General features: G+C 49.0%; 1 protein-coding gene across 1 annotated transcript in view; it reads left to right on the top strand.

Moving 5' to 3' along the window:
- The first annotated feature begins 226 nt into the window (after positions 1 to 226).
- The window catches only part of PKD1L2 (polycystin 1 like 2), a 131,948-nt gene continuing 120,446 nt past the window's right edge, over positions 227 to 11,728 (top strand). The window contains exons 1-5 of the mRNA XM_008064977.1: positions 227 to 527; positions 3,416 to 3,577; positions 3,860 to 4,050; positions 7,898 to 8,003; positions 11,482 to 11,629. Of these exons, the coding sequence (XP_008063168.1) occupies positions 227 to 527; positions 3,416 to 3,577; positions 3,860 to 4,050; positions 7,898 to 8,003; positions 11,482 to 11,629 (908 nt within the window). The remainder of the gene's footprint in view (positions 528 to 3,415; positions 3,578 to 3,859; positions 4,051 to 7,897; positions 8,004 to 11,481; positions 11,630 to 11,728) is intronic.

Below are 11,728 nucleotides of genomic sequence, written 5' to 3'. Positions count from 1 at the left end.
AAGCAGACGGGGGATGGCACGACTTTATCTTTCTCTAGACGATCCTTTGGCGAATGAATGGCCTTTGGAACAAAATGGCAGACGCTGTCAACCTGAGACTTTTGTTTCTTAAACAAAAGGTTGTTGCTATGATTTGACGTGGAGAGACCGGAAGATGGATGGCAGGTGGTTGTGATGGCACCAACATAAGAAGGCCCCGAGAAGAAACCCCTGGCAATGTCCAAGGATGAGTGCTGTGGGCTTGATACTCCTGGGGCTCGCTCTGAAATTCAGGGCCACCACCGCCAAGCCAGAGGAGGGCAGTTTTTGCTCTAAGAGCCAGGTGTCCTTCAGAGATGCCTGCTATGAATTTGTGCCACTCGGACGCACCTTCCGCGGTGCCCAGAGCTGGTGTGAGGGGCAAGGAGGCCATCTGGTCTTCATTCGTGATGAGGACACCCAGCGGTTTCTGCAGAAACACATCTCCCAGGACCAGGAGTGGTGGATCGGTGTCATAGGGACCTCGGCACATGACGGAGCCACAGAAGGTGGGTGCTGTGATAGCTATGTCTCGTGTCGCCATTCTCACCCAGCACAACATGGAACGAGTTAATATGTCCCCATTCTCGTGGTAAGGGTACCCTTCTCTTTGATTGCTTTGTGATCAAATAAAAGAATTCACGCGTCACACCTAGCACAGGATTGGCCACATAGCTGACATGCTAGAAATGTCCATTTCTTTGAGCATGCCTAATAACAATACTATGATTTCTTCCCTTCTTGCTAGAATAGAAACACTATCCTGAGTGTCTCATGGACATCCTCACATTGAATCCTTACAATAATCAATAAGAGAGATTATTATTACTGTCCCATTTCATAGATGAGAAAACTGAGTCTCAGAAAATAATGACTAAGCTATTTTTAAAGTCTTTCCTAAGCAGAACTCCATCGGCATGAAAGAGTCTGATGTTAGTGGTTCTAGAAAGGTCTGACTTCTTTTTTTCTCTGAGGGCTCCTTCCCTTGCCCCAGCACAGAGATGAGGCCTGTGGGACCTCGCCCACACCTCCATGGGGATGCTTTTGGTGTGCCTTAAATTATTTAGCCGGCCGTCTCCCCGCTAGGCTGTGAGCCCGTCAAGGAAAGAACCGTGTCCTGGCCGTTTTGGCTTTCCCTAGACATGGTAGAAAGAAGACAGACACATTTGCATTTAACCCTCACACCGACCTCATGAGGCAGGGATGGCTGCTCTTCTTCCACAGATGAGGAAAATGAAATCTAGAGAGAGGGGTTGACTTGGTCAACGTGTCACTGCTGGGGCAGGGCAGTGGGGACTCAGCCAGTCAGAGCAACTCCCAAGCCTGACTTTCCTGCCGTGCATGTGGTCCGCAGGGGTTCTTTTTGCCCCTGGAGAAGCTACTGAGTGTGAGAATGAGTAGGAATGAGCACTCACAGAAAGATAACAGAGTGACGGAAACGTCAGAATCCATGACTGCTGGGAAGCTCACTTATGGAGACTCCCAGCCGAGGGGCTCCCAGTCTTGAGACGCTTCTGCCAGCGATGCCGATTGAACGGGTTCTGGACCTGAGGATGCAGCAGTTGCCAATTCTCCCTCTCTGTCTTGCTCTCTATCTCTCTCTCTGTTTCTGTGTCTGTCTGTCTGTCTGTCTCTCTCTCTGTGTGTGTTTGTGTGTGTGTATTTGAGTTGGAGTCTCACTGTGTTGCCCAGGCTGGAGTGCCATGGCATGGTCACTCACTGCAGCCTTGACTGCCTGGGCTCAGGCACTCCTTCCGCCTCAGCTTCCCAAGCAGCTGGGACTACAGGCCCACATGCCACCACATCTGGTTAACTGTTTGTAGAAATGTGGTCTTGCTACATTGCCCAGGCTGGTCTCGAACTCCCGGCCTCAAGCAATCCTGTTGTCTCAGCCTCCCAAGGTGCTGGATTACATGTGTAAGCCACCGTGCCCAGCCAATTCTGCATATTGAATATCCCTTCCCATGTGGCTAGAGGAGTTGTGTATATGAAAACCTCCCAAGGGACACTGCGTGGCTGTTTCAGAAAAGGAGGTAGCTCTAACCAGGCAGATAGCTAACAACCTCTCATATTTCATGTTGTTTGAGAAGCAAGGGCTAGACACCGTGTGCAACAGGATAGCGTTTGTGCAACCAGATTTCAGGCACTCATCAATGCTGATGTGTGGAAAAGTTCAGCCTGGAACCACTGACAGGAAATATAACAATGCTGGGAGAGGCCCATAGGCAGCGGGAGGGAAGATGTTTTTATTTTATACCCTATTGTATGACTTACAATAACTGATGAGAAAAATTATTACTATCCCATTATATAGATGAGAACACAGAAAGTGACTATGTTATTCTTAATTTCTTTTCATCAATTTCCTTTCTTTTAAAAAATAATAATTATATTTTTTGAGTAGTAAATGTAGTACATTTTATATATCTAGTATATTCCAGCTTTCTGGTGTCCTTGAGTTGTTTCTGTTTTGCATGCACACAAATGCATGCACATGCACATGCACACACACACACACACCTGCTAATAGTTACTATAGTGCTTTCAATGGTCTGAACAGGCCTGAAGTAACAAAACTGCTCACATTTAAACTCAGCACTGCCCACATGTATTTGACAAGGGACCCTGCTGACCGGAGACACCGTCAAATATTCCCTGGCACACATTGCTGGGCTCTTTTGATATTGTTGAATAGAGCTGGAAGCCTCATTTGTTTAATCAAATTGCCTTTTGTGGGTTCTCCAATTTGGCACCCCAGTTCTTACATTTGAGCATTGGAAAATAACAGTGAGTGCCTGGGTGCGGTGGCTCACACATGTAATCCCAACACTTTGGGAGGCCGAGGTGGGAGGATTGCTTGAGCCCAGGAGTCTGAGACCAGCCTGGGCAACATAGCCAGAACTCGTCTTTACAAAACATAAAAAAAATAAGCCAGTCTGTAGTCCTAGCTACTCAGGAGGCAGAGGCAGAAGGATCACATGAGCCCTCTTGTGGCTGTGGTGAAACGTGATCAGTAAAGACCCTGACTCAAAAATAAAATTAATTAATTTAAATAAAAGACTGAACTCGGTGGCTCAGCCTGTAATCCCAGCACTTTGGGAGGCTGAGGCGAATGGATTGCCTGAGCCCACAGGTTCGAGAGCCGCCGGCAACTTGGCGAGACCTTGTCTCTACAGTAAATCAAAACATTAGCCAGGCGTGGTAGCGTGTGCCTGTAGTTCTGGCTACTTGGAAGGCTGAGGCGGCAGGATCGCTGGAGCCCAGCAGGTCAACGCTGGGGTGCCATGAGCATGCCACTGCACTCCAGCCTGGGCGACGGAGTGAGACTCCAACTCAAAAAAAAGGCAGGGAGAAGAAAGTTGCCAGTCCTGGTGATGGTGTTGCCCTCCTCTCCCAGGGCCGGGGACCTGGCTGGACACCTCGAATGTGAGCTACAGCCACTGGCACAGAGGGCAGGCCGCTTCCGGCTTCGACACCTGTGGTCACATCGGGAGAGGCCCTTTCTCCAAGTGGGCATTCTCAGACTGCACGCGGACCTTTGCCTTTGTGTGCGAGTTTGGTGAGTGGCCCCTTTGGGGGTCTCCCTCCTCCTGCCCTCTCCCTCTGCCCCCCTGCCGCCCCAGCTCAGTGCTGGGATTGCAAGCGGGAGCCACCTACCTGGCCAAAGCAATGTTCTTGACGACCACCTGAGACTCCTCAGCCCTGCCTCACCGGCTCCTACGGGTCCTCGCATCTCACAGCCCTGACCTTGGGACCCTCCCCTTCCCATGAACCTGGCACTTGTCTCACATTAACTGTGAGCCCCTCAGGTCCCCCTTAAGGTGTTGTCTTTTTGCTGTAGAGGTCGGCCAGAGCCTGGCCTGTGAAGGCCTCAACGCCACCATGCACTGCGGCTCTGGGGAGGTCATTGAGATCCAGGAAGCCTTCTACGGGCGCCAGACACCCCATTATTGCACCCAGGATGCCGGGCACCCCTCAGACCTGGAGAAGGACTGCAGCTGGGTCAATGTCAAGGACGAGGTGGCAGGTAAGGTCCAAGGGCTCTGCATCCCTGACTGCAAGCAGAGGGCTGTTGCTGGTTCTCTGTGCCCAGCAAAGGGTTCGGGAGGCTTCTAGCAATCTTCAGCTTTGGTCTTGGGCTTCCAAACTTTGCCCACAGCACCCAGCAGGGAAGGGGGAGGGGGTCGTGGCTCACTCACCACAGCATCAGACTCAGATCCGGTGGGCATTCTGCTCCCCCATCCCTCCTGGGTGCAGGAAAGCTTTTTTTTTTAACATAATTTTTTAAATTTTGAAGTATTTCAAACATGTAGACAAGAAAAAAAGTATCATGATGGACATACATACTACCCAACCTCATCACATCTTAACATGATACCACATTTGCTTAAGATTCCCTTGTTAGGTGCTACAAGGTGGCTCATGCCTGTAATTCTAGCACTTTGGGAGGCTGAGGCAGGAGGGTCGCTTAAACCCAGGATTTCCGGGCTGCAGGTCTCCTTGCTCCTGTTCCTTTTGGGAATTAAGTGCTTCCTAATCACACACGTGGGTCTCTATTTTCCCCTTTTGTGTTTGCATCTCTAAACATTATAGAGCAGTTTTTTGCAGATTTTTTTTTTTTTTTGAACAGAGGTTTCACTTTGTTGCCAGACTGGAATTCAGTGGCACAATCACAGCTCACTGCAACCCCGACCTCCTGGGCTCAGGAAATTCTTCCACTTGGCCTTCTGAGTAGCTAGGACTATAGGCATGCGCCACCATGCCTGGCTACTTTTTTTATTTTTTATTTTTTGTAAAGACGTGGTCTCGCTAGGTTGCCCAGGCTGGTCTTTAATTTCTGGCCTCAATTCATCTCCCACCTCGGCCTCCCAAAGTGCCAGAATTATAGACATGAGACACTGCACCCAGCTTGTTTTGCAGATTTGTAATGTTTGCATAAATGGTATCATATTTTATGTGCCATTCTGCAATGAGTTTTTCTCTTTTTCTTTTCGTTGTCCTTGGCTCATCCTTATCTTTTGAGATGTGCGAACCATGCTGACGTGTGGTTCTCGTTCCTTCGTTTCATCCAGTGTATTCCTGTGCCACCATTCGTCTCTTCTGTGGAGAGATGAAGGTGTCACTTCTTGTGTCTTACTCTTTGCTACCGTGAATAACACGAAGTGAACGTGCCTGATGGTATCTCTTATTCGTGTAGGAGAGTTTCTCTAGGGCTTTGTTTTTCTAAATCAGATTAAGTCCGCCTCTCAGCCTCTCTTGCCCAGTGACAAGGATCCAATTTCCGGGATTATGGGAGGCTTTCTGTACCCTCCTGGGAGGTGCAAAGTCCTGAGAGACTTCCGTGGTCCAGGACATGGGGGAGCCCTCTCGTCTCTGCCATGCTGACCACCACCCTGCTGGCAGGGTCCCAGGAAGGCAGGCGGTCTGCTGGTTCTTGGCTAAGTGAGGATATAGCCACTTGTGCCCAGGCTGGATGCCCTGGGGCCTCAGGGTCAGCCTCCCACATGTGTTTCTCTGCACCCCCCTCTGAGCCTCTGCCTCCACCCAAAGACCCTTCAGCGCTTTGGTGAGGGGATGCCAGCTGCTCCCAAAATGTCCTCCTGTGAGTATATACACGCAATCATCCCAGCACTTTGGGAGGCTGAGACATAAGGATCGCTTGAGCCCAGGGATTCGAGATCGACCTGGGCAACATAGCACCCCTGACCTTCCTTGGAACTGTGACTGGTCTCCCTGCCCTCCATGTGTCGACCACCTGTTCTCGCTCCCTTTGGAGCAGGCGTGGGGACAGGAAATGCTGACATCAGCCAGTTGGCTCTCAACCCCTTCTCAATCCCCTAGCCTTCCTGTGACTGCGGCCCCTCCAAGGAGGAAGGGCCCGGGCTGGACAGGTTAATGGACGTACCTCTCTCACCAGCACGGCTGGGGCCAGGTAGGCTGTTTCCTCAAGGGTTCAGTTGCAGGTTTCTGAAACATGGAGCCCATAGCCCAGAGAGCACATCAGAGGGTGACCTTGAACCTTGCTGGGAAGGCCAGAAGAGGGCGAGGTGGAGATGGGGATGGGGTGATCACCTCTATCTAAGCGCCCTGGTCACTCATCCATTCAGTTGGCCAATAGGCATTGGTTGGGCACCAACAGGGTGCCAGGCACTACCCTGGGCTCTGTGGATATTAAATGCCTCAGAAGTGCTCTGCTAGGCAAAGAGCTCACAGTGTGATTGGAAGACAAACTGAGACAATTCCTTAATAGCATCCTAGCTGCTGTGACCAAGGGGAGCAAAGGGTACTATTTATTGACTCGTGTAAAACCCACATTGCACCTACAATATGTCAGGTGCTGTTCTATGGGCTGGAGATACGACAGTGAACAAAAAGTTTTAAAAATCTTCCACCCAAAGGATCACTTGAGTCAAGGAGGTCAAGGCTACAGTGAGCTACGATGGTACCACTGTACTCCCTCCTGGGCCACAGAGCCAAGACCCTGTCTCTAAAAAACAAACAAACAAAAAACCCACCTCCTACTGGATTTCCAGTTAGCTCCCGAATGAAGGCTTTACAGGTCTGAGCAGCAATGCATCTACGTCTCTGTAGAGATTTGTAAGTTTGTCTGCAAGACGTGTTAAGTCCTGGAATTAGATGGGATTTAGTTTACTTACTTTCTTTTTCTTTTTAAATGCATTACATGAGGCTATACAAGGTCATGGAAGGAACACAAATTTTGGAATTAGACCTCTCTTCAAGTATAATCTGAGGACAGAGATAGGATGGTGGCTGGTGTTCCTTTTGGACTGGGGGGGGAGGGCTTGACCACAGGGTGGCGGTGGGGGTCAGGGGGACTTGCTGGGGCCAGAACCAGAAGCATGGCCATGGAGAAAGGGCGGGATTCAGCCAGAAGGAAGGCTGGGGGCAGGATGGTGGGACAGAGCCCCGGATGGTCTTGCCAGATACCAACCGTGTTAGGAAGGACACACAGCAGGGATGTGCCCTCTGTATCTCTGAACCATTCATTTGTTCCAAGGGGATGCTGGATGTTTAGTGTGACTTGGTATATGGACTGGAATGTGAGCTCTACTTTTGACTGCTCAGGTCAGATGAAGGGAGGCAGAACTGCCCCCACACCCGGAGGTGGGTAGCATTGTGCATGGCGAGAGGGTGGCAGGTCTGGGCTCCAGTTCCAGTTCAGCCCCTGCTGCCTGTGGGGTCCGAGGCAGGTTGCCAAATCTTGGGGCTCCTGAGAGAGTCAGAAGAACCCGGGGGAGAGTCATAGTTGAAGGCCAAGGGCTACCTATTCACTGAAGCTTCCATTAGGAGACTTCTGGGGGAAGGGGAAAGATACCCTTAAAAAAAAAGTTTGAGACCAGACCTGGTGGCTCATGCCTGTAATCCCAGCACTTTGGAAGGCTGAGGCGTGAGGATCGCTTGAGCCCAGGAATTTGAGGTCAACCTGGGCAGTGTAGCAAGACCTCATCTCCATAAAAATTTTAAAAAATAACCTGGGTGTGGTGGTGAGTGTCTGTAGTCCTAGCTATTCGGGAGGCTGGGGCAGAAGGATCGTCTGAGCCCAGGAGGTGGAGGCTGCGGTGAGCTATGATTGTGCCACTGCACTCCAGTCTGGGTGACAGAGTGAGACCCCCTGACTCAACAAACAGACAAAGCTTGAGAACCAATATGCAAAACCCTGAGCTACTTGAGAGCAGGATTCCTGCTTTTCTGTCCCGAGTACCTAGCCCAGCACCAGCAAGTATCTGTGGGGCCAATGGTGGGTGAACGAATGAATGAATGAGAGGAATTCCTTCCTGTGTGGCTCTGTTGAATGTGTCCTCTTTTGTCTTGCACACTGTTCCTGCTTCCACTGGGATGTGGGTGGTTCCCAGCCCAGTGCCAGGGGCTGCAGGCATGCCAGGTGGCGGCAGACAGGACCTACTTTGGAGACCTGTGCCCGACGCGGGGCAGCTACCTGTGGGTGCAGCACCAGTGCCGGGAAGGTGAGTCCCGCCTTGCTTGAGTGCAGGCATTTCCCTCTGACCTCTATGGCACGTCCAGCTTCCTCTGGGAGCGGAGGCAGTTGCCACCCACGTGGGACGGTGGCTGAGTGTGGAGAGGCCGCCTCACTCCCAGCCTCTCCCTGCAGCCTGCCCTTCCCACCTGACCCAGCCTTTCGGGGCAAAGCATTTGAAGCCCCTGTGACTTCTAGAAGGTAGAAGGATTGAAAAGACCTCTCACTCCCATACCCCACGTCCACTCAACCACCACTCTTCTTGCAGGCGGCCATTTTCGAACACATAGGGACTTTAAAAATATAAAAATCCTAACCAGGAGCAGGGGCTCACGCCCATAATTCTAGCACTTTGGGAGGCTGAGGCAGCAGGATCGCTTGAGGCCAGGAATTCGAGACCAGCCTGGGCAACAACATAGCAAGACCTCATCTCTATTAAAAAAATAAAACAATTAGCTGGGCATGGTGGCGCACACCTGTAGCCCCAGCTACTTGGGAGACTGAAAGGGCAGATTCCTTGAGCCCAGGAGTTTGGGCTATAGTGGGCACTGATCATGCTGCAGCCTGGGCAATAGAGTGAGACCCTTGACTCAAAAAATAAAAAAATACAAATCTTGAAAGCCATAAAAATAGCCCATATTGTCACAATTTTTTAGTTTTATAAATTAAGGAGGAAAAAAAATCTTTACCTTTACTTCTGTAATCTCATTCCCCATAAAGAAGCACTTAGTTATTTAGAATAAATTATTCTCTACTTTTAAAAGTGTTCACATTGACATGACTATGTATGAATGTATATATGTGTTTTTTTTAATAAAATATATAATCACATTACCATATTGGTCCACAACTCGATCTTTTTCACTTAATACTATATCCTGGACATCTTTCCAAGTTACTACTTGATTCTTTTAATGACTGCATCATACTTTATTATAAGATTATGTCAACATTTATTTAACCGGTTCCCCTATTAATGGACATTTAGATGGCTTCTGATTCTCCTTCATTACGTTGTCACTCTGCAGTATTGATTCTTATGCGTACACCTTGACACATGCCTGCGTTTCATTTTAGAGAACAGTTTCCTAGTAGTGGGAATGCTGACTTACAGAGTGTATGCATTTAAAATGTTAACTGAGACTGGGTGAGGCTCACACCTGTCATCCCAACGCTTGGGAAGTCTGAGGCGAGAGGATTGCCTGAGCCCAGGGGTTTGAGACCAGCCCGGGCAACTTGGCAAGATCTTGTCTCTACAATAAAATTAAAAAAAATTAGCCGGGTGTGGTGGCATGTGCCTGTAGTTCCAACTACTTGGAAGGCTGAGGTGGAAGGATCACCTGAGTCCAGGAGGTCGAAGCTGCAGTAGCCGTGATTGTGCCACTGCAGCCTCGGCGACAGAGTGAGACTCCAACTCAAAATAAAAATAAAAATAAAATAAAATGTTAATTGACAATGTCAAATGACCCTGCAAAATACACCAGTTGACACTCCTATGAACAGTGCACAGAGTCCATGGACTCCCTGCCAGGTTGCGAAACTACACTGTGCTCTCCCTCCACAAATTAATCACCCAGAGCAGCAGCTTCTACTGAGGGTGTGAGCCAACAGGCACAGGAAAAGACAAGTCCGGGCAGGTTGGGATCCCCAGAAGCCCTCCAGAAGAACAGACTTGTGGGTGTAGGTGGAAGACGACCCACAGAAGACAGGGCGCTGGAAAGGGAGTTGGGTCTGAGACGAGCTTTACCAGCAGCCTTCGTCTGCTGGACATGCCTGGTGAGACAGGAATGCGTGCGGTGTCGCCATGCTGTTCTCTGGGAAGAGCCGACCAGGTGTTTTGGCGGCAATTAACTTGCTGTTGGACAGACGGTGCCCTTTGGAGGTCTGCCAGCTGGAGCATGGCTGTCAATGAACAAACATGTCACTTAGAGCAAAGGGGTGTGTCTGGTCTGGTGACCAAGCTTTCTGGTCCAGCCCTGACTTCAAATATTCTTCCCTCCCTTGCGAACCAGTGTGTTCTGATCGCAATCAGTTTCTGATCTGCGAAGGGAGGCACTTTCTCCAGCCCCCTGCAATATGTCCACAAGGGCCTTGCCGTGTCCTGAACACCCTCAGGGAAGTTGTGGATCAGGACTACAGTCACTTTCTGACCAGCTCAAGGAGGTCATCTGCACTGAACTTCTAACAGTTTTTTGTTCTTCTCATTTGTATTCAGAAATGGAAAGATCACACTATAAAAGTTAGCCCAGGGTTGCATAAAGCCCCACAAATTCCACTTGCCTTACCCCATCCTCCATGCCAACTTTTTTCTTTTCTTTTTTTGAGTTGACGTCTTATTCTGTGGCCCAGACCAGAGTGCAGTGGCACGATCATGGTTTGCCGTCGCATCCATCTCCTGGGCTCAAGTGATTCTTCCACCTCAGCCTCCCAAGTGGCGGGGACTGTAGGCATATGCCACCACATCTGGCTAGTTTTTTAATTTTTTGTAGATGAGGTCTCACTATGTTGTCCAGGCATGCCAACTTTTGAAGTTTAAGGTTTTATAAAATTGAATGTGTGCAATGATTCACCCACCACCTTACCAAGTAGATTTTCTTAAAGGAGTTTTGCCTTTTGTCTTTTTAACTATTATAAAATACATTTGGACAAACAGTAGAATCCTGGTTCAATAAACTAGGGTACACTATACAGCTACTGAAAAGAACAAGGCAGTTCTAATTATAGACAGATAGAGCAATCCCCAAGATATACTAAGTAAAAAAACCCAAGTGTGTGGAAAGGTAAATACAGCATGCACCATGTGTGTAAATAACAAAATAAAGTACATTTGTACTGGTTTATCTGTAGATTTCTCTGGAATGTGACCCAGTAGACTAGTGACAATGGCTGGTTGCCTCTGGGTAGTAGAACTGGAGGCCGAGGGATGAACACAGAGTGGATGCTTTCTTTTCACTCTATATGCTTTTTGGTTTTTTTTTTAGTTGGAGTCTTACACTGTCACCCAGGCTGGAGTGCAGTGGCATACTCACGATCACCACAGCCTTGACCTTCTGGGCTCAGGCGATCCTTCTTTCTCAGCCTTCCAAGTAGTTGGAACTACAGGCGAGCATCACCACACCCTTTTTGATTTATTGTAGAGACGAGGTCTCACCAAGTTGCCCAGGCTGGTCTCGAACCCGTGGGTTCAGGCAATCCTATTGCCTCCGTCTCCCAAAGTGCTGGGATTACAGGCAAAAGTCACTGCACTTAGCTATATGCTTGTATACATTTCAAATTACTTACCTTGGTTGTGTCTTGCTTACGAATGAAAAAATCAAATTCCAAAGAACTTTCAAGAGTACAATTTTACAGCTTTAAAAGCCCCACATAAAAAGAACAGACAGGTGGATAGAAGAGAGAGGATTTTAGACAGAAACGTGCAGTTTTGCTTTGTGAGGGCACATAGCGTTTTGTGTTTTCCTCCACAGGTCTGCAGCTGACAGTGTCCAGTGACAGTTGCACTTCTGACAATGTCACCATCTCCCTGACGTGGCTCCTCCTTCCCTACATAGGAAACCTGTCCTGTATAATTAGTATGGGAGATGGCCACACTTTTGATCCCTACTACCCCCCCAGGTAAGAGGAATATCTAGCCTTGAGTCAGGTTGTATCAGTCAGTTTTGCCATGTAACAAATCACCCCATCTTAGTGGCTTAAGATGATTGCTATTATTTC

The sequence above is a fragment of the Carlito syrichta genome, unplaced genomic scaffold, assembly GCF_000164805.1.
Source record: "Carlito syrichta isolate Samal-C Ts95f unplaced genomic scaffold, Tarsius_syrichta-2.0.1 Scaffold308119, whole genome shotgun sequence".
Classification (NCBI taxonomy): Eukaryota; Metazoa; Chordata; class Mammalia; order Primates; family Tarsiidae; genus Carlito; species Carlito syrichta.
Note: the sequence above shows the minus strand (reverse complement) of the source record. Positions and strands in the feature narration are given on the sequence as shown.